We start from the raw sequence: 26933 nt of genomic DNA, 5'->3' as shown, positions 1-26933 counted from the left end.
CTTACTTATTTTAGTTTCCTTTGGGATTTATTTCATTCGTTTGACAAATATTTATACAGAAGCTGATATACACTGGAGATGTGGCAGTAACTAAAGTTTCTGCCTTTAAGAAGTTTAGTTCTAGTGTGCTAGCACTTCAAGGTCTAATTATTTCCAATTTGGGGTCACAGAGAGGAAGGACAGGGAATGAATGACCTAAAGAATTTAGTATTCATCCACCTATTGGAGAGTTGCACCACATAAGCACTTGAGAGCTTACCTGTCTCCATTACTCTGACTTAGGTAAACACGCACACAAACACTTTGAGTAGATAATGCAAAAGCTATCACACAAGTCAATGGTAACTGGACTCAAAATGTACCCAGGCCACCAGAACTTAATCCTTCTAACTGTAACTTTGTACCAGTTGACCACCCTCTCCCAATCTCCCACCCCCCACAAACCCCAGTCCCTGGTAACTAAGATTCTACTCTCTACTTCTATGAGATCAACTTTCTTAGCTTCTACATACAAGTGAGAACATGAGGTATTTCTCTTTCTGTGCCTGGCTTATTTCATTTAATAATGTACTGTGTATTTCAAAATAGCCAGAAGAGAGAATTTTGAATGTCCTCACCACAAAGAAATGATAAATGTTTCAGGTGATGGAATGCTAATTACCCTGATTTGATCATTACACATGTATACATGTATTGGAACATCACACTGTACCACATAAATACGTACAATTATTATGTGTCGATTAAAACTTGAAAAAGTTGTACCCAGATCAAAGAACATACAATGAGTAGAGGCTCTATTAATATCAGCAGAGGATTCCTTGAGGAAGTAAAAACTCATATAAGGAAGTACACAGTTATGTGTACTTGAGCCAATACTTTACAGACTTCCTTAATAACTACTTGCTAAATGCATAAATAATTAGTGAGTTAAAAAAAATATTTGAGAGAATAGCATCGAAGAAAAATAACTTGACAAAGCTCTAACCAAAGGCAAAGTTGCCCATGAAGAGCAAAAGAGTATTTCCCAACCTACTAACCTGACTTCAACCCAATTCAACAGAGGACAAATTAATAATTTAGCCATTGAGGAAAAAGATAAAGTCAAGTGAACATCTAAGCAAAACGTGGAGGGCGAGCCATGTGGCAAGGTGTCAGGAAAACAAGTGGAATTTTTCACTCATGGGATAGATCCTCTGGGTGTGCAGACAGGGCCCTTGTGGTAGAGCCTCTGGACCAACGTGCAGGGGATAGGTGGGGCGGGTGGTGGACATCCACTCACGTCCGATGCTACTGGTGTAACATCAGCTCACCCTCACAGTGAGCTCCACCCAAGGGACAAAGACACAGGACACAGAAGGTGATGGGATCACATGTGTCAGCCTATCTGGATCTCAGCCTCAAATACGCCACTGCTTGGTTTCTCCCCACTTCATATTCTTCCTGCCTCCCCTCCATCACCAGAAGCAGAGGAGGGGAGAGACGGACCCACATGGGCAGGCAGAGCATTCAGAAAAGGAGGGCCACCCGTCCTTCGAGGCCACGGGCTGGAGAACGCTATGTCACCATCGCAGGAATATGTTAACAACTGGTGAGCCTAGGTGAGGGTTAGTGAGTTTCACTGCACTCCTCTTTTAACTTTTCTGGATATTTGACAATTTTCAAAAAAATAAAGTTTGAGCAAATGAAAAGAAAAAATACATATAGCTTCAAAAGTCTGAGGTAGCGAGGGATGAAAAGGGCATTGTTCCCTAAATCTGGGGTCAAATACTCAAGAGATAAACTCTGGATAACTCTCAACATTACATTCCAAACTACCAACTTGCACCACCCAGGGAGATTATTTTAAAAAAAGAAAGCCCAAGTCTCCCTAGCACGCCTGCCATCTGCTCCCTCCTGGGAAGGCCCAGGTGTAGGAGGCTCTGTGTGGCCCCTGCGGGCTGAGAGTACTCCTTTCTCCCTGAGCCAGCCTGGCCTCCTCAGAGAGGGCCACACACACCCTTATCTGAGGTCCCCAGCTTTACCAAAGGATTACAAAAGGGCTACGCCTTTGGTTGGCAAAGAATCGCCAACATGGGAGTGGAAAGATTCATTGCCAAGGGATAAAATTCATTCAAACGACAACCTATTCCACTGCTGGCCATTCCAGGAAAGTAGGGAGTGGAGCTTTTAAATGGGAAAGGAAGTCTGTTATTCCATATACATCATAATTCACTGAGTGACTTGGTCAGGAAGGAAGGGGAATCTATTTGAGCTCAGCGCCGGCCTGACCGTCCCCTTGTTGACCTCCCCATCCCATGGGTCCCTCCTCCATGCCACCCTCTGTAAAGACCGAGGACCAAAATATCTCCCGTCTGTGCTCTGCCAGGACTCCCAGGGGCACCACACACTCCCCTGAAGGGCACAGGCTGGCATTTACCGATGTCGCTGAGCAGGGTGAGAATGGCTCCTTCACGCAGGCCACAGCAGTTCTCAAACTGGTTCAGGTACTGTAAGAAGGTGAGAGAAGCATCAGAGCAAGCAGCCACCACCCCAATATGGCCACAAGGGCCTTTACCAGTCCAAGTCATCTGAGTGCCGACCCTAGGTCCTAGGCTTAGGGGGACCTGCTTTTGGGGAGGCCTGGGCAGTGGGCCCAGCAGGCGCTGGCCTAGGGAGGATTGGGAGGAAGCAGTCCTGAGGACCCCCGGGGCTCTCGCACCGTGCTGGCCCCAGCTGGAGGTGTGTGAGCACCCCAAGAGAGGGATTTTCAAGTCTCCCCTGCTGCTGCGGTTCCGAGTAAGGCGACCAGAGTCTAGGCTCAGCCACAGAGGATTCTCTGCTCCTGAGAGGCCTACACACAGGGCAGGCTGGAAAGGCATTCCCAGGAAGCCACGCCCTGACCACTCCCCAGACATGGCCTCGCCACATGGGGTGATGATAGCAGTGGGGAATATCTAAAGAGCACTTACCATGTGCCTGGTATGGGTTACACTCTGCAAAGATCAGCTCAGCAAAGCTTCACCTGCAGTGTCTCATTGAATCCTTACTACTACCACCAAGGTAAGTTGGAATTTCTATTTCAGGAGTGAGGAAACAGACCAGAGGGGTCCAGTATCTGTCAGCTTACACAGCCACAGAGGCAGAGCTGGAAGATGAAGCCAAGGCTGTGTGATGCTTGAGCCCTCACCCCTTGCCTTCCTGGCCCCTCCACTTGACAAGAGGCTCAACATCAATGTGCTGCTGGAAGTCGGTCTCACATGGGGACAACAGAGAGAAAAACTTCCCAACCGAGGCTCACAATCATCAGTTAGCATTTTCACACAAGAACGTTCAAGAGTTGTAAACCTGCACAGCATATAGACTCCACTTTTCAGATCAATTCTGACTTTGACAGTTGCTTACGTGCAGGCCATGTTTGTCTCCCCATGCGCAGGGGTGTAGACTGAACTCTTCAGAGGAAGGAAAGGCAGGCAACGCTTTAGAGGAGGGAACTCTTCAGAGAAGGGAAAGGCAGGTGACCTCAACTGGAGATCACCAGACCTCTGGCAGCAGTGATCCCTCACACCCCGCTGGGCAGTAGCAAGGACAGTGACCTTTAGCATGCAATAGCTTCCTACCCACCAGGTCACCTGCAATCCCTGCCAGGTCAATCGCATTGAAATTTTCATCTTCTTCCCTGGCTCATTGGCTCTTTGCTGTCTAGAAGGCCAAGTTCAAAATCCCCTGCCCCACTCCAGAGCCCTCTGCTATCTGATCACATCCCACCCACTTCCCATGGCTGCCCTCTCAACTATGACAACATGGCTTTATCTCTGCACAACTGCAGTTAGTAACAGCATGATCATCAAAGGTCAGGAAAATAAGGAGGAAAATCCAAGTACCATCAAATTCCCCATTCCTCACCAAGGGTTGTGCCAACCACTGCACTCACACTGCCACGCATGACACCACCCAGGACATGACCGTCTCCCACGGCAGGAGAGGATCACTCAGGCAGAGTGGCCCTCACAGAAAGTTTCCTTTTAGAACAGGAAGCAGACGGGTCCAGAGGAATTCGAGACCAGCCTGTGACGTAAGCTTGAGAAACTGCCATGTGAAGACAGAATAAAGGCCCGGGCATTCTCCCCCGACCCCAGCACCATGAGAAAGAAGAGCTGTGGGAGCTGTGTGAACAGAGCAACCGCCCTTTCCATAAAAAGTCTCACTTCTGTCCAGAGCTTCTACTTTTCATGACACGTTTGGCATTACTCAATTTCACAAATGGAGAGATGGCCTGCAGCTACGGCCTGAGCTCTGCTACTATGAGCCTAACCTCTCCGAGCCACGGTCTCCACCTGGAATGTGGGAATCACACCTGCCCGGCAACGTCACAGGTTGTTGAAAGTCAAACAAAGCAACGTGTAAAATCAGGTTATGTGATCCTATTTAGAGAACACCGGGAGGGAGGGGCACTGAGACTTAGGACATCAGGGAAGAGAAATTACCGTGGGGAGAAGGAACAAGGTGGCACATGGCCGATGATCTGGCCACGGCTGCTCCCTCACTGCTGAGCCACTTCCCTTCCTGCTGCACCCTCTGACCCGGCAAGTGCTGCTGCCACATCTGTGGCATACGTCCCTCCTAACAAGGACACCAGGAGGCTCATCCAAAGAGTGACGAGGCCCTGCCACGCCAAGGGAGGGAAAGTTTGTACTGGAACTCATCCAGTCTTCCCACGTAGTACAGTCCTGTGAGGACTCTCTCCCTGTCATCTCGGTAAGCACACTGCAGAATGTACAGAGAGCCCTTCCTGCCTTTCTCGTAAGGGCTTCTGATTCAGTCTTTTGATTCACATACACGTCACCTCAACGTGGGCATGGAAGAGGGGGACTTCAGAAGATAAAGCAACCTCACCAAAGTCACTATGGCTGCTTGGGCTTCCTGATGACAGCGGCGGTAACAGTGTCCCACCCCTGCCTGCTAGGCTGTGCATACCTCCCCCCCACCTCCAGGCTCACCTTCCGGAGGTCTCCTCCTTGGCAATACTCCATGGCCAGCAGGGGCAAGTCATTGGGCGCCAAGTTCTGCATTCCCTCAGGGACATCCCGGGCGGCCACCACATTGGGGTGTGTCAGCCTAGGAAGAGGAGACCCCAGTGAGGGCAGAAACCGGGCTTCAGCTCTCTCCCAGCCCCTCCCTCCAAGTCTCAGGCAAGCTCGTCACACCATGAGGCCTGGAGGAAGCAAGGACCCTCGGAGGCAGGCAGAGGAAGACGGGGTCCAGGAGCACGCAACCTGCCTCAGTACCCAGGCACTCAGCATCTGCTCAGCTCTACTTCCAGCACCACGAACTCAAGACCCTGTGAGGGTACCATGTGAGCCTTAGTTTTCTCTAGAGTCCCCATTTCAAGTCCTCATGGCACTGCCAACATGCTTCTAAAAGCAGAGAGAGTAGGGGGACTCCCAGTCTCATGCCCTGTGAATGGGGGCATGTGTGTGGGCACATGGCACCCACCCAGGGTGGTGCCTTCCCCCTTAAGGGGCCAGCAGAGGGAGCGCCTGTGTGACATGCCTCTTACGGTGCTCACCTACATGCCTCCCTGGCTGGGGGCAGCACCCACCTAGTGGGTTGACAGACCCTATCTCCACACTGGGGCAACAGATAACAGCAATAGGTTGACAGCTGTGGAGAGTCACAAACCACGTTGGAATTGGAAATACAGGGGGGAAAAAAGGATTTTTTCCTGATAAGGGAAAATCCAACATGATGACTACTTTAAATCATTTAACAAAACAAATAAAATAGATCAAATGCCTTTGACGAGGCCCAGTGTAGACTTGAAACACTACTCCTCTAGAAATCCTTAGGAGTAGGAGAGTCATCTGTGTGGACAGGCTGGCTAGCATCCTAATCGAGGGACCGAGATTTGTGACTCTCTTTTCCAGATGCAGCGGGGCTGGGGGCTGTTGCTTCAGATCCTGAAGTTCAACTGGTTCCCTCTGGTTTCACTGCAGTGCCCCTTGGCCCAGCAGCAGCTTCCTCAGGGCCCCACACACCCAGGCCCTCACCTCCTCATGATCTGAATCTCCAGGCACCAACGCTCTCGGTTCCGGGGGCTGAGCTCCTGCCGGCATTGCTTGATGGCGATCTGCTCACCTGTTTCCTATAGAAAGAGCATGGCGGGGATCGGCATAATGAGTGATGGCCACAGAGAGAAAGACGCTGGTCAAATGCCACATGGTCTGCTGCATGGAAGAGGTTGCCCAGGGCCCAGGGCACAGCCTCCATCACCTCCTGTGGCTCTGAGGCCCACATGTGCATCCCTGAGAGACAGCCCCGAGGCACCTCCCCCTCCCACCCTCTCCTAGAATCTACAAATGCAACTCGTCCAAGAAACCTCTGCTGACCATTCCTGCCCAGAGAGACTTCCCTCTCAAACCCTGATTGCTAGCGTACTAGGCTGAACCATACGACACTGCTGGTATCCAACCACTTTGATGTATAAAAATGGCACGTTCATAGGGTTCAACCTTAAGTTAATGCCACATTGAGTGTCTTCACTGTTTCATGTAAAAAGTCTCTGCAGAGAGAATACAGCATAGTTCAGCACATGGAACACAGGTCGATTCGGCTCTGCCATTTACTAGCTACATGCCTTGGGCAGACCACTTGGTCTGGCTCAGTTTCTCCATCTGCAGAATGGGAATTATGATGCCCACCTCCAGTGCTGTCACGAAGATGAGCACCAACAGTGTCCGGCCCTTAGCAGGTGCTCAGTGATCCTACTAAAGGAAGAACCGTGTCACACAGGCACTCCTGGCATCTAAAATCCTCCAGAGCTTGGCTCCCACCTGCCTTTCCAGCCACTCCCCCACGAGCCCTGCACCTGACACTGCAGGCCCGTCCTCTGCCTCTCTGGTCTATGCTCTCATGCACACAGGGCACAGGCACTGCGGTCTTCCCAACTCAAGAGGATCCTCCTCCTCTCTATTCCTGTAACACCTATGTCCTTCACTGCACATACCTGCCAAAGACTTATTTTCTGTAAGTGACAGGGTTTTTCAATTTTCTTTGTTAAATTATAGACCTGTGCATCTTCATGGGCTTTAACCTCTACACCAGTGGTTTCTTTAACTGAAGAGAAGGCAAGCAATATTTTTTTGTGTGAGTAATTGACTGAGTGGCTGGTTCCTGAAGACGGCCTCACCTCTCCTAAGTACCAGAAGCCCACAAGAAAGGAAGCTCTGGAGCTGTGGCACGGCAACAGAGGGAGAGTAACTCTGGCCTCGGGCACTCTAGCAGCCACAAGGGGAGTCAACACCACACCGCTGGGGGGACCAAGGGCCTTAGCCATGCAGAGGACTGTGGCAAGACCCCCAGTGTGCACGTGCTGTCCTTAAAGTGGCCAAACTGCATCACGGTCTCACATTTACCAAACTGGCCAAGATCCCTGCAGGAACAAGGACACGCCTAGCGAGAAAAGGAAAAATGGAAATCTCCAAATACCACCAGAAGTTGTCTAAGAAGACTATCACTGGATCACTGATCAATAAAGCAATCCTTAAAACTGACATTCAAGAACCGAAAGCTACAGAAATAAAGTGCCAGTATCTTTTGACCATCAGTGCCCATGCTAGAAAATGGATCCTTATAACCCCTCTAAAATACTCTCAGAAAACACTTTTCTCAAAGCCCAACATTGCTTTTGTTAAGCTGTCCATCACGTAGTTACATGCCTACTTTTTTTTTAACAGCTCTACTGAGATATAATTCATGCACCATAAAATCCATTCAAAGAATACAACTCAATGGGTTTTGGTATACTGCGAGTTGTGACCAGAGCCAGTCAATTTTAGAGCACATTCACCATGCCCCAAAGCAAACCCACACCACTGGCAGCCCTCCCACCTTCCCCCAAGCTGTTCCAGCCCTGGCAACCTATGGATTTTCCTGTTCTAGACATTTCATATAAAGGGAATCATACAATAGATGGCCTTTTTACGACAGGCTTCTTTCACTTAGCATAGTGTTTTCAGGCTCACCAACGCTGTAGCCACATGCCTTCTTCTGTCACCACAGCAAACTCCCCAGCCTAGTCTGTGGCGGTAGGCGTGCTTTGAGTAGATGTCCATAAATACCTTTCAAGGATTAGGGAACATGTCAAAAGAACAACCTTTCTTCAATCAACGACAAACTGAGGTACATCTCATGGAACGCCGCACCCTCCTGTCACAAGCTTCCCCGATCCCTCTGTTCTCAAGCTGATCTGAATTTGGTTTCAAGTTTCACTTCCCATGAGTGCTTAGACTTAAACATTTTTGCCCAGTTCTATGGTAGCTGCATCAATAGCAGCTCTGAGCGATGCTCTTTGCCATGGTTTGAATGTCTGTCCCCTCCAAAACTCATGTTGCAATTGAGTTGCCATTGTAACAGAACAGTATTGAGAGCTGGGACTCTTGATAGGTGATCAGGCCATGGGGGCTGTGCCCTCACAGGTGGGTTAATGCTGTTGCAGAAGGACGAATTCAGCTTTCTGCCATGTGATGACGGAGCAAGAAAGTCCCTGCCAGATGCCAGCTCCTTGATCTTGTACTTCCCAGCTTCTGGAACTGTGAGAAAATACATCTCTGTTCATTATAAACTACCCAGTCCCTATTGTTACAGCAGCACAAAACGGACTGAGATTCAGTTACAAACACTTGCTTCCAGTCCGGTGGGATCTCCAGAGAAGCTCAGCCTGTAGAATACAGAGTTCTGCAAGTGAGGGGGGACTGATGAGCCAGGCTGCAGGGGAGGTGACACTGCTGAGTGTCCATTCATCATGCAGTGTTCCTATGGACAGGATTATAAGCAATACTTCAGGAGAAGATACTGTAACTCATGGTTTGTTACCTCAGAATGACTCTTCTCAATATCTTTAAACCAAGAAATTGAAAAATGTGCACTCATTTAACTTCAATACGCAGAATACCATGTCAGTTTTTTATTTTTGCTATAACAAATTACCATAAACTTAGTGGCTTAAAATAGCACAAATTTATTTCCGTACAGTTCTGCAGGTCAGAAGTCTGACATGGGTCTCACTGGGATAAAATCAAGGCATCAGCAGGGTCGCGTTCCTTTCTGGAGGCTCCAAGGGAGAATGCTTCTTTGCCTTCTCAGCTTCTAGAGGCTGCCCACCTTCCTTGGCTCGTGGCCCCTTACCCCATCCTTGAATCCATCAATGACCAGTTGAGTCTTTCTCAGATGGCGTTGCTCTGACCCTAACTCTCCTACCTCCTTCTTCCACTTTTAAGGACTCTTAAAAGTGATTACATTGGGCTCACCCAGATAATCCAGGACAATCTCTCTATCTAACGTTGGCTGATTAGCAAACTTCACTTCATCTGCAACCTTAATTCCCCTTTGCTATGCAACCTCACATATTCACAGGTTAAGGGATTAGGATGTAAATATCTCTAGGGTGCTAGAGATTCTGCTTCCCACAAATGGTATGCTTCCTTCATAAAACATGACAGATAATCAGGTCCAAAGGGCAGATATCGTAAGTGACCCAGTCGTTTAATTTATTAAGTGATTTAGGTGATGTATCTGGCTGTACACAGGTGATGCACAGCTGTCACTCGGCCCAAACCAGAATCCAGGAATAGATTTTGATATTGAAGACTAATAATTTGATATTGGCCTTAAATATCCAAACTCAAACTAAAAAGACTGAACTCAGCAATATGAACACTGAACAAGTCTTGAATAACTGGGCATAGAAGACCAAAACTGACTTTCTACTATGGACAGCTCAGTTTAGCCCTACAGGTTCAGGGGAAATCCTAACTTCCTAGGCCTGGGAATGTCTGATATAGATACTGACTCACTTAAGCTTTTCCTTACACAGTAGCCCTCATCTGCCTCTAGGAAGTAATCTGAAACATTATAGGTTTTCCATGAGTAATGTTTGATTTGAAACAGAAACCCAAGAAGAATAACTCTGTTACTAAAAACATACCTGCTCTAGAAAACAGAGTTTAATTAACAGTACATAAATAGACTGTGAGTACTGGTTTTGAAAGCCTGGGGATCTGTTCTTCATTAGCAGTAAAACTCAGACAGCAGTCAATGACTTTCTTCATCTTGCCTGAAACTGCTGGAGTCTTAGTTCGGTTCTGTGGAAACCCAGACTTGGCCTGAACCATCTCCAAATCCAGCTTCTAGTAAGTGGATGCCTCATGGGGGACAATTGTTTTTTTCCCCCTCAATGGACAAAATTTAAAATTGGTTTGGAAAAAGAGGCCAACAGTATTATCTATACTGAATGTAGTTGACTACGAAGGTCCTTAGAGTTTGCAAATCTTTGCCTCTTATACATGAAAACATAAAACTTGTGTATAAATATGAGTGTATTACAAGGTGAAAAAAGCCAGCGGGTGGGGGACACATTCTCAGACTTCTGATAGATACATGTGCTTCAGCAGAGGTGAGCTGGAGACTGGTCTCTATGGGAAACAAAAGGGGCTAGCCCAGCTCCTGAGGTTAGCCTCTTTCACTGACTCAGGGGCACTCACAGGAAGCCGAGGGCTACACCTAAACTCTTAGCCTAGAAAGCCCAGTATCTTGGCAACCATATAACCAGGCCATTGTGGCATAAGGGGGCAATTAGTAATGACCTCCTCTCTCCTTCTCAGACTCTGGCCTGCAAGAAGAAAGTCCCAGAAAGGAGGTGCAAAGCTGGGCCCAGAGAGAGGCCTGTGAGCCCAAACATCCAGGGCCTGGCTGCAGCTTTGCCCCTGACTCAAGAGGGCTGAACAGAGCCTTTCCCTCAGCACTGCCTGGTCTATACAATGAGGCATGGTTTCCTTGGCCCTTCTCCCTACAGTGTAGACACTAAGTGGCACAGTGGCCTCCACCTCACCCATAGGAGCGAGGGGCACAGGCTCAGCAGACAAGCAGGGCAAAATGTAACTCCTTCTTTCTCCACCTTGGAATGTGGGATTTTGAGCCCATTATTTAAGCCTCTGGGTCCTTATCTATAAGATGGAGATGACTCTGCCCCTTCCAGTGATGTCAGATAAAATGAAAGGCAGTGTCTGGTCCACACTGAGCCTTGAATAAAGAACGGCAGTACCATTCACTTTCCTGGCCCTATGAAGAGGTCACTCCACCCACTTGAGTTCTCTTCTCTTCTCCTGCCAGGGTACCTAAAGTCCACCTCCTTTCTAGCTACTGCTAACGTTCCATTTCCTCCAAGAAGCCTTCCCTTACTCCTGAACATCCAAATGCGCTGAGCTAAAGGGACACTGAGCACGTGACACTCGAGAAATGACAGCCATGATCATTTCCACACAATTTGGTACTTACATTTAGACTTACTTAATATATTGGTAAGTATTCATCTTACTGCCTTGGTAAGAGCATAAGCACAGTAAGGACAGGGGCATCCTTTTCCCCCATATCCCTGTCAGAGCTTAGGCCCTTGCTCGATAAAGTCATAATGAACTGACTGACTGGATCAGAACCTTTAAGCCTTCAAAACACACAGATAAGCTGAAGTGAGCTCAGTTTTGTCCAGTGAAGGGACAAGATAGGACAATTAGTAATACTTTGCCTTCTGACAGGCAATGCATACAATACCTCCTATGTTCTCACAAGTACCCTACAGGACCCAATGCAGCACCTCCAGGCCTCCTTCACATCCAAATGCATGGAGAATGTGGGATTTCTAAGGCATCTGGGGATATTTACAGATGCTTTTGGAGGGCAGCTGACCTATGAATGGCCCAGCCAAGTTGGGGATCCACACCTGAGAGGATCAATATCTTAGAATCCCCCGTAATCCACATGGGAAGCTGGGACCCAAAGCCAGGAAAGCTGAAGTAACGGAGTTGGGATGTGAACCAGGTCTGTGGACTGAGAATCACCTGTTTTCCCACCTCACTCCCAAAAGATGCTGCAGGATAAGGTCACTGGGTTATCCCCTTTTCTTCTTTCTTTGCATTTAACAAAGGTCTTACTGAAAATGCCAGCCTATCTAGACTGTACTGATTGACCCGTGGTTTGTGCTCACTCTTGGGCTGGAGATTCAAGGGAGTGCTGACACAGCAAGGCCCATTGAGGCCCAAGCTGTCAGGAGTCAAAGAAATGGGGGCAGACAGGACTGGGTCATTGCCCACACTACCCTTCCTCACCAGGAAATACTCACCTTGGAGTTTTCTGTTTAATAAGGAAGACTTCTGAATTTTGTCCTTTAGGACAAAAGGGATTAGTGCTTGGAAACGGCTGAGATTGATTATGGAGAGCAAAGGAGTACCGAAGGAGTGCTGAGAATGTTCTCCTAGTGTCTCTAACCTTGGTTCTCCCCATGAAGGGGCCACAAGCCACAGTGGAGAAAGCATGAAGTTGGGATTTGAATAGATGGAGGTTCTGATTCCAGCTTCTTTACTTACTAGCCTCTGTGGGTAAGTCGCTTAACCTCTCTGTGCTTCAGTTTTCTTAGCTATAAAGTAGGAACAAAGACGATAGTACTTCCGTTTAGAACTACCAAAAGAACTGGAGATAAAGCGTGTAAATACCTAGCCCAATGCTGGCATACAGTAGGTTCTCAATAAATGATGGTTCTGATTATTAGGCACCACCTGACTGAGGACACCAATGCTTAGGCTCTTTCATGTAATTTCTCTTGTGATAAACTAAAAATATTCTTTTGTAAACAAGATAAAGTACATGGGGTATCAAGGAAACATACACTGTTAAGTACAATCATTATACTTGACCATATCCCAGTTACTTTCTTCAAGAGGCTTTGAACAGAGGGGTACCCAACAGAAAACATACTGTTCATCCTGTGATCTTGGATACTGACTAAAGATCTCCCCTAAGCACCCAAAGCAGCCCTAGGAACCTCCTAAACTGAGGAATGCCCAGAAAGATGGCAGAGAGCTTCCTGGACTGAGCCAGGATCATCAGCAGGCGCTCACTAAGTGTTTGCAAACAGCTGACTCCTCCCATCCCCCCACTTTCTATTCCACTGCAATGTCCTGCTCATTAAGTCTGCCTATCTCTCCCTGTCTCACCACCATGGGTCTGGTCCAGTCTCCCGACTACTCCAAGAGCTTCATTACTGGTCTCCCCATAACTGGCACGTGCCAGTGGTATCCCAGTCCCAGCCCCTGAGAGCTGGTAGTTAAATATTCAGGAATGTGGTAAGAGCTGCTCGTTAAACTGTTGGTGATTTGAAATCATGTAAACAAAACAAATGAGGGCTTTCTTTGGAGAGCTGACTTAGCACAGCATTCACAGCCTGGCCCCTTCCAATCTGCCCCTGCAGTCAGGGAGCCTCCCTTCAACATCTTCCCACTGCTGGGTCTGCCTCTTGTCTTGGACCCTCAGCCACGTTTGTACCTTGCTCGCTGATCCTCCCTCCAAGTCATACAGGCCTTTCAGGCCCACCTGCTTGCCATGACCTGCTCCGCCACAGGGCCCTCCAGACAAGCTGCTCCCCCTCCTGGAATTCTTCCCCACTTCCCTACCCAGCTAGCTTCCACCAATCCCTCAGGCCTCGGCTCAAGAAACACTCCCTGGGGAAGCCTGCCTTTATTTACCCCACCACCAGGAAAAGGCCTCCTTGCGTTGGGTCCCTCTCCCTGGTCACATTTATCACAGTGGAGATTTTACATTCATAATTAGTTGATTAATGGCTCTTTCCTTTCTCCAAAAAGGTCTGCTTTTAATCACCATTCTAGCCATAATGGACATTCAATAAATATTTATGGATTGACCGTGGGAATGACATTGGCACCCAACACATATATTACATAAGAGATTTGCTATGGGGGACCTGGAAGAAATCCAAAGCAGACCTAGCCCTGTTGCCCAGGAGCTCAGAGCCCTGACAGGACACAAAGCAGTACACCAGGACCCCACGTGAGTAGAGCCCAAGGAATCCAGCAGAAGAACTGCCACCCATGGAATGAGGCACCCAGTGATGGCTTCATGGAGGAGGCAGCCTACAGCTGGTCCTGGAAGAACAAGCACAATTTGTGTAAAGGCACAAAGGAGGGGGAGGCTCATCCTGGCCCAGAGGGAGGGCTCAGCAGACCACCCTGCTGAGAGCGACAAGGGGAGGGAGCGCTGGAAAGGCAGGTGTGGACAGATTGTGGACGGCCTCAGAGGTACAAAGAGAAGCCTGGCTTTGGCTTTTTCAAAAATAAACAACAAATTAAAGTTTTTGAAAGGGGAAGGAACTGAAAAGTATTAATTGTAGACTAATCAATACAAACACTCTCTTAGGCCTATATCTATAAAGCCAGAAATAAACTCCATCTGGCAACAGCCTTCTAAGCCCAGAGAGCAGGTGGAGGGCATTCTGAGCAGAGATGACAGACACATAGCACTATGTCAGCACCACGCTCACCCAGTGAGCAAACCGGCCATCCCTATATGGGATCCGAACCCGCGGCCTCGGCGCTCCCAGCGCCACACTCTCCCGAGTGAGCCACGGGCTCGGCCCTAGCACTATGAACAGAACTCTTTGAAGGAAACTAGGATGTCTGTAGTTGAGCTGGCCTGTCTATAAGCAGCCTAGCCCAGGTATATGCGGGCTGTAGAATGACCTGGCCCTTTTATTTCAATGCCAGACCCCTAGCTATGCTCTGACCAGGACAAATGTGAGACAGTTCTATCTCCAAGGCCCTATCACCACAGGATTTGCTGGAATCCTCGCTTCCAAGTCGGGTGTGAGGATGTTACCCCCACACAACCTTTCCATTCTGGCTCCCACACTCCCCCAGGGGTCACTCCATCTACTCAGGGCTGAGGCTCAAGGCAGGACTTGAGATGGCTCTGAACTAGACGATAAAGGAGGCAACATCGCTGGCCAGCAGCCTCCCAACCCTCAGCTCACTGCAGCCAGGTTCCTGGGAAGTGGTTTGCAATCTGACATCCCTTTAGTCCAGAGAGGTGCTCAAGCCCTTCATTAAAATATAGGTGCCTTTTTTCACGGACTTCATTGGGTCTGAATTTTGGGTCAGGAAGTTAATGACAGCTATTTGGTGAGTAAAGGTCCTCTAGAGCAATGGTCTCGAAACTAGACATATACACCCCAAATGTTACCCAAGACTAAAATTTAAAAAAATGAAAAAGAAATAAAGCTTCTCTAATATTAACTGTACAACATTCTCCTTGGATTATTTACCAGAAGGTTCCATGCCATGACTGGTACCCAAGGTATCCTGAGAAAAGTAGGCATGCTGCAAGGCAGTTGGCAGCACAGGAGCCTATGGAGACATTCTGCAGATTACGTATGTCCTACATGAGTGAGTTATGGATTATATCTTCCAATTTTAGTAAAATAATTCTCATAAAATGAATGAGTCCAAGAAGGAAGGCACCTATGGTTTTAATCAAGGGCTATTAGCACCTTTCTCAACAGAGCTGAGGGTTGTGAGGCTGCTGGCCAGCAATGTTGCCTCCTGCATCATCCTGCTCATAGAGATTCTTGCAGAGAATTTCAGGACATATAGGAGAACTGACACAAACAAACAGCAATATGGGAGAACTGACACCTCCAGTGTGAGGAACTCACATCACATACATAAGGCGCAGAAACATGAAGAGCTAGTGAGATGCAAAAATAAATCAGTCTGAATAATTCGAATTATAAAAATTATTTGGAATATGGATTTCCATTATCAATAGTAATTCTCACTTTCATGCAGATGTGTGTATTTTGTGCTGTGCAGCATTGCAAACAACACTGGGAAGACACCATAATTAGAAAACATTTAAAAGTATTTTAAATTAATTTTCAAAGTGTTTAAAATATTTCATTATTCTCATCCTTTAAATTTTTCTATTTTTGTATGTTTTATAACATATATTTATCAGTACATAATATCAGTATGTGATATTCTACTGCTAGCATAGGTATACAATTTCAAGTATATATAATTGGTGCTGAGAGTCAGCACTAACGGGAGTCAGCTTAGCAGTCCTGAAGCCCCCTTCCCAGCCGCACGTGAGCCCCTTTACCCAGTGAGAACAGAGCGGGCAGAGGCAGGGCGAGGGGGCCTGTCCTCCGCCTCTTCCCAGGCCGCACACAGCCCCTACCTGATTGTGCCATCGGATGACGTTTCCAAAGCCCCCTGTCCCGAGTCGTTCTTTCATTTCCCAGGCTCCGCATGTCTGGGTTGGCAGAGAAGGAGACCAGCTCATACTGATGCCGCGCTACCTCTGTAAGCAATTTGGGGAGGGGGACAAAAGGTCACGGTTAAGAAAAAACGGAGCTAAGGACATGGAGAAGGTACGGGACACCACTGCTCTTGAACGTGAGGACAAACAACTGGGTTTTGTTTCAAGAGTAGACCAGTTTGGTTTGGCTTTGGTGGCAGACTTGTGTCTTTCCCACCCTCCGCCGCCCCAGCCGATGGGAAGGGAGCAACCCCCGGCGAGATGACGCCCCCGGGGCCTAAGAAGGGCCCCGCCCGGCTCCAGCGGGCGCCCCACCTGCCGGCGCTCCCGGGCCGCGCCTCCCGCAGCCGCCGGGGCCGTCGTCCTGGGCCCCGGGCCCGGCCCGCAAACCCGGGGCGGCTCGGAGACTGGCGGGGGCTTCTCGGCGCCTCCGGCGGGGGCGGGGCGCGGGCCGGCGGCTCGGACGCCCCCTGAAGACATCAAAACGCGGGACTGACCCGCCGCCCGGCGCCACTTCCTCAAACGCTTCCTGCTCTGACGTCACGGGCACGTGGCCGCAGCCCCTCTTAAAGGGGCCGCTCCCACTGGGCCTGCCCGGGACCCCCGCCTGGGGGATGGCTCCCGGGGTGGGGGCGCCGTGGCTGCGGGACAGCCTGCTAGGAATCGGGCAGGCCGCTCGCTGACGTAGAGAAACAGCCCTAAAAAGAGCCCTGGTACGAGGAGTGGCTTCGACCTGCCGCGGTTTCTCGGACGGGGCGTGGGGATTTCCACTCCCGGCCCCCCAGGGCTGGACTTGCCGCTTCCTCGGCTTTGAACACGGGGGAATTTCCCGCGCCCGCCAGGACTGACTTAGGGACTGTTTACAAGAATTGCCATTGCCCATCAGTGCTCCCGCGGCGCTCCCAGGTCTGGAGGTTCCTTGGCTCGGCGTCCAGAATGACAAGTCACAGCTGTACTCCTCAGGAGTGAGACACCCCCTCAAATAAAAGGAAATAAAGCTCGCAGTGTAACACTAAACTGGAGTTTCAGCCCCAGTGACGTGGGGAAATTGTGAGAGGCTGGCAGCCTTGAGGCTAATCGTTCATCTCCTGCCTCCTTGGCTAAACTATGAAGAGGTCTTTTACTATTGAGTTTCTCAGTTCTGTGGCATTGTATTAGTAGACAAAGGAGTTGGGGGGAAGGGTTGGTATATTTTACTCAAGCAGGAAAAAGTATAAAAGGAAACCTGAAGATGATAACAGCTCATAGCTATAGAGCACTTACTAAGTCCCACGCACTGTCCTAAACTCTGTACTTAGAGTTCCTTATTCCGCCCTCAGGGCAACCCTACAAATTGGGCAATACTGCATTATTATTATATCTACTTTTTGCCGATGAGAAAACTGAAACAGAGGGGAAAAGCCTTTATCCCAAAATCACAGAGCTACTAAGTGGGTGAGTATCAGCTCAAAACCAAGCAGCTGGCCTGTGTTCTTAATATTTGGTTAAAAGTAGCATGTTAATAAGTTCAGAAGAAGACAGTCTAGATTTTGAATCCACAAATAGCTATTGGCTACCTCTCAGGCGTGAAGACAAGTTAAGTAACTTAGGTAACCCCAAGCATCCATTTCCTCTTCTTAAAATGTAGGCACTATTATTATTGTCATTTTTTTAGAAATCGAAAGCAGTCAAAACATCAGTAACAGAGATCAGAAGTTTTATCTGGTTCAGCCGAGTAACAGGAGGACAGGATGGCACACAAGTAATAGAAAGCAGCCACCAACACAGTTGTGAGGGACACATGAGGTAAGAACAGTGCCTACACAGAAAACACTGCTGCCTAAACAGGATCCAGGGTGAAGTGAACTCTTAGGTACATATGTCAACCCAAACATGTGGGTCAGCTTGCCCAGGGCTGTGCTAGGTGCTCCAGCTGCTCAATATTTCTTGATTACCCTATAATCACAGCTAACTTGCACACTCAGCCTCAAACCAGGAAGAAAAAGGAGCATGAGCAAATAGTTGTAAATCATTTAGAATAGTGCCTGGCACAGTCCATATGCAATATAAGTGTTTAATTTTTATAGGCGTCGGGAGAAAATCACCCTTGGAGACTGATATAGAAAAAAAGAAAAAGATTTTTATTTCCAGTGGCCGGGACCGCACCAGCCAATTCAAGGTGCGGCCCCGAACCGTCTTTGTTCTCGGTTTTTAAAGCTGCAAGGGAGGCAACTCTGCACCAAGAGGTATTAGCCAATGCAAGCAAGCCAACAGTACATGAGCTAATTTTGCAGTTAGCGGAGCTCCTCCCATCCCACCCCCACTTTCCCGCCTCACTTTCACACAGTGGAGGGGCTATCTTAAGTGGGGTCGGTCCTGCTCTTAGAAAAGAGGGCATTACTTCATAATAAATAAATTTTAGAAATAAAACTTATTGAGCACCTATATGAGCTGGTCACAATGTAGAGTATATTTCCTGTATGAGATTGTAAAACGTTTCTCTTTAATCCTGTTACCTCTGAAAATCACTGTCCCTGAGAAACTTACGAGATGTCCATTGGTATGCCAAAGGTTTACTCTGCACTGCTGTAACTGGAGTTCTCATTTTGCTCAGGTCACAATAACTTGGGTTTTAAATGAACATAAATCTCTCTGATAAGGTTGCGTATTACTACTTTTTTTTTTTAATTAATGATGGCCCAGGAAGAGGCCTCTGGATTTTATCATGTTCCAAGATATTTATCATCTTGAGCCCCATTTTCGCTCCAGATAAGAAATGTACAGATCACTCCTTGTATCTAGTCTCTATCTTGCTCTGGAAATGTGAGCAGACTGTTTACAAAAGATATTTTCAGATGCAACAGAAAAAATGTTCCTTTTTCTTCCTGCTTTGAGGCCGAGTGTGTTTTTATCTGTGACTGTAGGGTAATCAAGAAATACTGAGCAGCCAGAGTGCCTCGTTCAGCCCTGGGCACCTCTGACCCCAGGGGATCCAAGCAATGTAACTCTCATCAGAGGCACTTAGATTCTTGTATGACCCACAAAGAGCCATCCAGTAAGGAGAGACAAGGACCAGGTAATATAAAATCAGGTGCTAATTTGTTCTGTAGAGGCAGTACAGTATGATCGATAAGGATAAAGTTTCTGAGCATTATTCATTTTAAAATGAAATCTCGTTCCCAGAGTAAGTCAAAGATAACTATCCTCTTACTCACTCTTTTTATATCATCCATTGATCAGACTGTTCTCTCACCTAATAGCCACCAGGCAAAGCAGTGATTAGCTCCTTTGATGAGTAAAGAATTGTTTTCTGCACAGTCTGGGAGCTGAATCATAGCCGGAGAAGACAGCCTGAAAGATAAGAAGGCAATAAAACAGACCACTTGGGTCAGGAGTATTTCCCCACTTCTAGCCACCCCCCACCCCCACCCCCCAGTCAGCTCTGTTCAGTGATTTTAGCAACTCTTTCATAATCATTCCCATTTTGTTTTATCTCAGCCCTGCAGAGAGTACTCTGCAAGTCAGAACTTGCTCCTTCAACAAACAAAACTCCTCTGCCAGAAAAGTTGGAAAAACGCGTTTAGTTGGAGGACATGAAGAAATCTGCTTTCTTCAGGGGGAGGTGGTGGGAGGTGTGGATGGGCTGGTGGGATGAACTTGGTCCAGACCCTTCAGGGCTCAGCGGAGAGCTCAGTGCACAAGAGGAAGGAAAGAAAATGCAGACAACTTGTATCTCCCCGAGCAGACCTGGGCCAGTGGTGAGCCTTCCAGAGGCGTGGGGCCGGCCAGGCATCATGCTCAAACTTTGGGTGAAACACTGACAGCCAAGGGTTTGGGGTCCTGAGTCATCCTCCCTGCAGGAATGATAGCTTGGGGGAGGAAATCACTTTGCAAGATCCTTTTACTTTTATGTTTTTATTCCAGTAAATTCAAATTAAAGAGGAAGAAGTCACCAACGAGCAGCCGCCCAGCCCTTGGCCGTGGTGGTGAGAAGACCGTGGATGGGGGCCGGGTGTGTGTGTTTCTACTAAAGTTTCCTATCTCCCCTTAGTTCTGGGCTCCTACTTTTGCTCCGCAGGAGCAAGACTTTGTTCCCTACTGCATCCCCAGTGCCTGGTAATCATAGGCGCTCAATAAAGATTTTACCAAACGAGTGAGGGAATTGGCCGATGCAGACCAGTGAGACGGCATTCTTTGACATTAAGTTAGTTATAGGTGGTCTCTGGAGTCTGAGAGACATGGGTTCTAATCCTGTCTCTGCCTTTTTCTGGCTTTGTGAACTTAGGCAGTTTACTGAACCTCACTGAGCCTCAGTTTTCTTTTCTGTGTAATGGGGGCTAGTAAAAACTACTCACGGTTATATGGTTTAAGGGAGATAATACTGTATGTAAAAATATGGAGCCCGATGCTTGTTAAGCCCTCTTTGAATAGTGGTTATTAATGCTGTTGTTTTTTCAAATGCAATAACCCAAAAGTTAGCCGAGATCCCTGTCTTTGGATTCAAGTGAAATGGGCTCAGAGCTCCACCCCTCCCACCATAGCACTAGACCCATGTGATCTAGAAGCAGCCATCTCTCCAGGAGCTTGGTGTCAGGCAGTGCTATGGTCTTGATCACCTTGGACTCTGACCCCCCACTTTTGCTGGATTCTCACCTGCCCTTTCTTTCTTTTTTTTTTTTTTTTTTTTGTCTTTTTTGTGGCCAGCACTCAGCCAGTGAGTGCACCGGTCATTCCTAGATAGGATCCGAACCCGCGGCGGGAGCGTTGCCGCGCTCCCAGGGCTGCACTCTCCCGAGTGCGCCACGGGCTCGGCCCCTCACCTGCCCTTTCTAAGTATGCCCTGCTCCCCACCAGAACTGACGGTTTTGCCACCATGTGCTAATCCTGTCTATTCCCCCCTGCCAGCCTTGCAGGCACCACCTCATGCTGGCCACATGGGATAATAATAACAGCAAACGTTTGTAGGCCACATAGTAGGTACTCTATAATTATTTATCGGAGGAATTTGATCAGTTTATGGACCATTTTGTCATCCTGGGCTTGTGGGTCCTGTTCCTTATCCAGATGTGGAAGTCAGTCCTTTGCTTGCTTTCACCCAATGATCATTCATAGAAGGACTTGGTATTTGACAGACTTTACCAAAGGTTTGGAGAGGTGGAAGGATTTACATCACAGTGCCACAAACAATTCAAAATTAACACACACAACTTCTTTTCAGAAGTCCCCAATTCTGTGGCTGGATTTCAGCCCTCCCCTTCCTGCCCAGCTCCTCAGGCCTCCTGCTCTTGGACAAAGAACCAGACCTTTCCAATTCCTCATGCAGACCAACCAGCTCTCCTCAGCCACAGCCCCAAGCTCGGTTAGAGCTGGGACCTGAATTTGCATGGCCAGGCAGCAGCTCCATGTCGATGCCTCAGGCTGTGTGCCCAAATCCTGTCCCGATAACTGGCTGCCTGTCCACCTATGTAAGAGGGTGCAGAGCCGCTGCTTCCGAGGTTGACATGTGGAGACTCCTTTACGGCCCCCTTTTTCAGGACCAAAGTCCTGGGCTTGAACAAGAGGCCACCTACATGGTGTCTGATTTCTCTGTCTCTGCCCTAGCCACCACCCTCTGTAAGAAAAAGGAACCCATAGTGATTTTATTTTAATTATCCCTCCCCTTATGTAAAAATACCGACAGACAGTTTTTGGTACTAAATAACATTTTTTCTCTCTGCTACTAACTCCTAGCTGCCTAAGTCAATTCTCACTGTAGAGTGGGTGGGGCAGTAAGGTAGGCAAGAGATAGCAGGACCCAGAGGGATAATCCTTATGGGGAAAAAATGATAGACCCCTACTCATTTTATTACCAGAGGGTATCAAAGAATTTAAATATATAGATAATCTCTCTACTTCATTTTGGTCATCTTAAAAAATCAGACTTGGAGAGTCATAATTTACATACAGTGAAAATTACCAATTTTAATTGTACAATTTAATGAGTTCCTTACAACTGCACATAGCCTTGTAACAGTCACAAGAATCATTGCATAGACCATCACTCCAAAAAGTTCCCTCTCACCCTTTTGCCATCAGGGCCCCGCCACCACCTGCTGACCACCGCCCCTGGCAACCCCTGAATCTGCGGTCATCATAGTGCTGCAGTTTGGCCAATTCAAATTTAACTTCTCCACTGCAATTTCTAGAGCACTGCGAAAGCCAGACTGCTGGGTTGGGCTGGACTTTTCATGCCAAAGAGTCTGAGGCTAGAGTTGACTCAATGACCAACCCCACTGGGAAGGGCCTAGGTCATCAGCCCCAGAATAATGCAAGGCTGACTTTTCCTGTGGCAGGAAGGGACTACTAATCACTGAGACTGCAGAGCCCACACCAAGAAGAGGAAGAGAGAAAAAAGAAAGCTGAGTGTAAAGGGTAGGGGGTGAAAAAGGCCACAAAACCAGTGGAGATGGGAACTTTAATTAAGGCCCGAGCTGTGCTGCAGTTCAACCTCAGACCCAAATCCATCCTGAGCCCAGGATGTTCCCTGCAAGTACCCTGGTCAGAGGTGTCTGTCCCACCCACCTGCCAGTCCCAACTTCTCCTTTCTTCAGGAAGCTTCAGGTCACTCTCAGGGTATCCACGTAACTGTAGGAGACCAGAATATGACACCCCCATATAACACTGTAGGAGACCAGAAATGCCACCCCAAAATATGCCTCCTTAGCATGAGGATTATTTTGAGAAACAGCAGCCAAAGCAGCAGCTCTGAAAACAGAGTAGAAGCTACCCTTTTGCAAGAGGGCATTTCAATCTCTAAAGGAAATCTCCATTTGTAAGGATCTCTCCGTCTCTGTCCCTGGAAGAGGAAGATGAGTCTAAATCCCTAGAGGCTCTGACCAATGGCGAGGAACCCACACAAATCTGCACGACGCTTACTTACCCTTGTTTACCATGCTTTTCCTGAGCACCTCCCCATAGCTGTCTGCCCCAATGCCCTTCTTTATTTGTTTCAGCTGGAGATGGTACTGAAGGCTGAATTCTAAGGCACCTCTCCAGATTTTACTCATTTCTCTGGGTATCACCTAAGTATACATAAGGTATACATGTTATTAAACTTCTCTCTGTTTTTCTCTTGTTGATCCGTATTTTGTTACAGGGCTCCCAGCCAGGAACACAGAAAGGGCAGAAAGAAAATTATTTTTCTGCTCCTACAGTTTTGGTGACCCAAATGGGATGCTGGGATACCCCACCTGATCTGGAGCCTGCAAGTGGCATCCTGGAAAAACTGGCAGAATCTCCTGGACCTTTGCCTGTAGGGCCTGGTCAAGAGAGAAAGGTGAAAATTTCTCTTTATCCCTTTCACTCCAAATTCACATTAATAGGAGAAAAACATTTGTAAGAATTAGTGGTTTTTTAGACTGTGACTGGTAAAATCTGGTTCGGGACAACCTGTGGTTATTGATCCTTTCACTCCCAAGAGCAGCTATTGCTTGTCTCTTCTTCTGTGTCCCAGAATTTGGCTCTGCTTTCTGCTTACTGGGGTGCTCAGGTTATTTGGCCTTCCTGTGCAGGTGGCCAACCATCAGACTGTCCAGACAGAAATGTGGACTGCACCTCCTTAGCAACTAGTGTCCTTCCTACCAACCAGTGCCAGCTCTCAGGGCAGTTGTCTAAGACTTCCTTTCGACTGTCTGTGCAAGTGGACCTGGATCTCCAGAGGGCTGTATCTATTGCTGCATCTTTGGGGACACCTCTTATATCTGTGGTTTAGCCATTAAAAGCTTATTGCTTTAAGTCATAAGAGGCTTATTTCTTTTGATCTTGAGTCACTTGATGAATATACCTTTGGTGTAAAAGAAAAAGGAAAAAAAAATAATTTTAAAAACAGTTCAGTACTCCCAGGGATATTTACTGCTTTTCCTGGCTGAACTGGATAATAAATTTGAAAAGATCTTTTAAAAAGGAGCTCTGTGGTCAGAAGTTGGCCTGATTGGGAGCTCATATTCAGACCCTGGTAGAATCTATTCAGCTGAAGGTCTCTGCTCTCCTGTCTGATCCTGCCCCTCCCATGAGAACTTCTCCGTTGCTGAGCCCCTGACGACTGCGTGTTCCACTGACACTGTCCACGTCCCTGTTGTCAGTGCGATTTTGCTGGGGCTAACTTGGAACTCCATTGACTTCTTTGGGTGCTGAGATCTCTCCACACTGGCCCCTCATCTTCCTCCTTCCTCTCTCTGCCACCTTCGATCTTCCATTCAGTTCCCGTGAATTCTCCGTAAGCCTCCCTGAGCCCTGCCTCCTCCGTCCTCTGCATGCCCCACCAGACTCCAGCCCCGCAGTCACTCAAACTTTGGGCTCTCAAAGGACTCAGCACCTCCCAGAAGCAACTCTTGAGGCTGAGAGAGGAAAGGAGTGATTGGAGATAGAGTAGATGTCTCCTCCACTCAGATGGTCTTTGGAAACTTCCAGGCAGCTGCTGGATGTCTCCTCCGTCACTTGACTAAAATTTAGACCACAGCTGCTATATTAGTCTGTTTTTGTTGCTTATATAAAAAAAAAATACTTAGAATTGGGTAATTTGTAAGAAAACAAAATTTATTGCTTACAGTTTCAGAGGCTGGGAAGCCCAAAGTCCAGGGAATACATCTGGTGAGAGTCTTCCCTGATGGTGACAGTGACACAGGTGTCTCACATGGCAGAAAATAGCAGAGCAGAGAGAGAGACTCTCACATGCTCTCTTTTTAAAGCCCTCAGAACCATGTGCATGAACTAGAGCATGGCCCTTACAATCCAGTCATCTCCCCAAGGCCCCACCTTCCAGTCATCACAGTAGGATTTCCCACCATCAACACTGTCACAGTGGGAGCCAAGTTTCCAATAACTGGAACTTTGGGGGACACAATTTAAGCTTTGGTGAGTTTGGGGGGACATTCAATCCACAGAAGCCACCATAAGATCAACCTCTGATCATAGGCAAATATGCCCCAAAACTCTTTATTGGAGTGAAGGAACTTCCTTTCTCTTTGCCTTTGAGATATAAACTTTCTATCCTTTGTCTAACGTGTCATGAAACTTTCATGAGTAATCCAAGCATAAACAAACAAACAAACAAACAAACAAAAAAACCCAAGTTAATTACATAGATATAAGTGGGATAAACGTTTATAAATGAACTTTTCTACAACGATTATGATTTGTAATATTTCTACTTAAAAATAGTTTTCCAAATCTCTTTGGTAACTTAACACCCTTAGAGATTTGCTAAGTTAAATTAAATGATAGATTTTCATAGACTAGGTAGACCTTTTCCAAATAAAATAAAATAGTGAAATAGTAATTGCTGAACTTAACTGAAAGAAAGTGAGCCGAGAACCAGGTACCGTTCAAGCTTTATTAAAGGAAGAAAATCTGCCAGGCTGTGCTCAAATGGCAGGCAGCCCAGGGCTGCCCTGGAAAGGGGACGGCCCCAGGTATGGGGGTGGTAGAGCTTATATAGTGTGCCAAGGGCTGGCTGATCCCATCAAGGAGGGTCATTGTGCTAATGTGGATCCGGATGGAGAACTGCATCCTTGTGGAAGCAAAAAGGGGTTTCTGTTTAAGTCAGGAGGCTTCTCGTAAAGGGGAGGTGATGGGAGGGGAGTAGGTGGGTGGTGCCATTTTGTTCGTGGGCTTGTCCAAAGTGGCGCTGGTTATGTTGCAGATCTATTATTAACTTTAACTTGTTTTAAACAAGTGCTGGAGTGAGCAGGACTGAAGCCATGTCAGGACCTAAAACTGCCTGGGCTATGGAGTTGGGGAGGATTTTTAAAAGGACATTTTTTTCTCTCTCCACTCTTTCTTCCCATCTCCTGACTTTCTTATCTTGCTCGCTAAGTACGAAAACAAGGCCAAGAAGCTAATCAGTACTTTTCAAAACTAATAGTTCTTTCTTTGAGACTTGTAGAGTTTTGAGAAATGATCAAGACCAAATGACTGAAGCTGACCTTGGGCTCCAGCCAAGTATACTGGAGCAAATCAAAATCTTGCAGCGTCCAGAGATAACAGTGAAGATGAGAACAGAAACCAGAGGAGGCCTTGGGGAGACCTTGTACCTGACCCATAGACACAGACCCCTCATAACTCACATCTCCTTCTCTCCTGCTTTCCGTCTCCCACATTCCATTGCCTCAACCCCTCCTTTAAAAACCCCTCAGTAAATGTTAATCTTTGAGATGGGGTAGCCTACCATCTCCTTCAGCTGAGTACATCTGCTTTTCTAACACCAACCATTTTACTTCTGAGTTTTTTTCTATCCTTCTCAAAGGGCCAGGCAGCCAGACTTGAGTTCAGTAACACAAGTTTTTAAATTATAATTAAAAAATTTTGTTTGTAATTGTAAACTTTACTCTGGCTTTTTATTACAGAGAAACTAAAGATGTTTGGGTTTATTAGTAAAGTTGTCCTATGCCACATTAAAGCATTGTACTATGAAAAAAAATGCTTCTAGAAATTATTAAATGGCCTATTAGTAAGTTTACCAATCTACAGACTGCTGGTGTGATAGATAGTTCATAATTGCCTGATTCCTAGCTTTCACTGAAAATTAAAGTTACTAAGGGTTAAAAATTCTGATTGATACATGTAATTAAAACTACTGGAAATAATACCAACTCTTTATGGAAAATATACAGGGAAAGTAAGTGTTTTAGGTAAGTGTTGCTTTGCCTCCCACGGATTTGTCACCCCTTTTCCCCTGGGTAATGGAGCCACCAAAGAATACTCAAAGCCATCTCTTTTGAGCAGTGAGAAGCCTTGAAAAGGGGTTAACCTCCCATCACGCTCAACAGCGAGGCGTT

General features: G+C 47.3%; 1 protein-coding gene across 2 annotated transcripts in view; it reads right to left on the bottom strand.

Annotated features, from left to right (window-relative positions):
- Positions 1–16662, bottom strand: part of IKBKB (inhibitor of nuclear factor kappa B kinase subunit beta) — a 48438-nt gene extending 31776 nt beyond the window's left edge. The window contains exons 1-5 of one of the 2 annotated variants that reach the window (XM_063079186.1): positions 16456–16662; positions 16060–16182; positions 6030–6124; positions 4980–5097; positions 2420–2489 (exon numbers count right to left, since the gene is read on the bottom strand). In XM_063079186.1, coding sequence (XP_062935256.1) covers positions 2420–2489; positions 4980–5097; positions 6030–6124; positions 16060–16164 — 388 coding nt within the window. In that variant the 5' untranslated portion in view covers positions 16165–16182; positions 16456–16662. The remainder of the gene's footprint in view (positions 1–2419; positions 2490–4979; positions 5098–6029; positions 6125–16059; positions 16183–16455) is intronic. The other variant, XM_063079187.1, reaches the window with a different exon arrangement.
- Between the last annotated feature and the right edge of the window lie 10271 nt (positions 16663–26933).

The sequence above is a fragment of the Cynocephalus volans genome, chromosome 15 (assembly GCF_027409185.1).
Source record: "Cynocephalus volans isolate mCynVol1 chromosome 15, mCynVol1.pri, whole genome shotgun sequence".
Classification (NCBI taxonomy): domain Eukaryota; kingdom Metazoa; phylum Chordata; class Mammalia; order Dermoptera; family Cynocephalidae; genus Cynocephalus; species Cynocephalus volans.
This window is presented reverse-complemented; position numbering and strand designations above follow the sequence as displayed.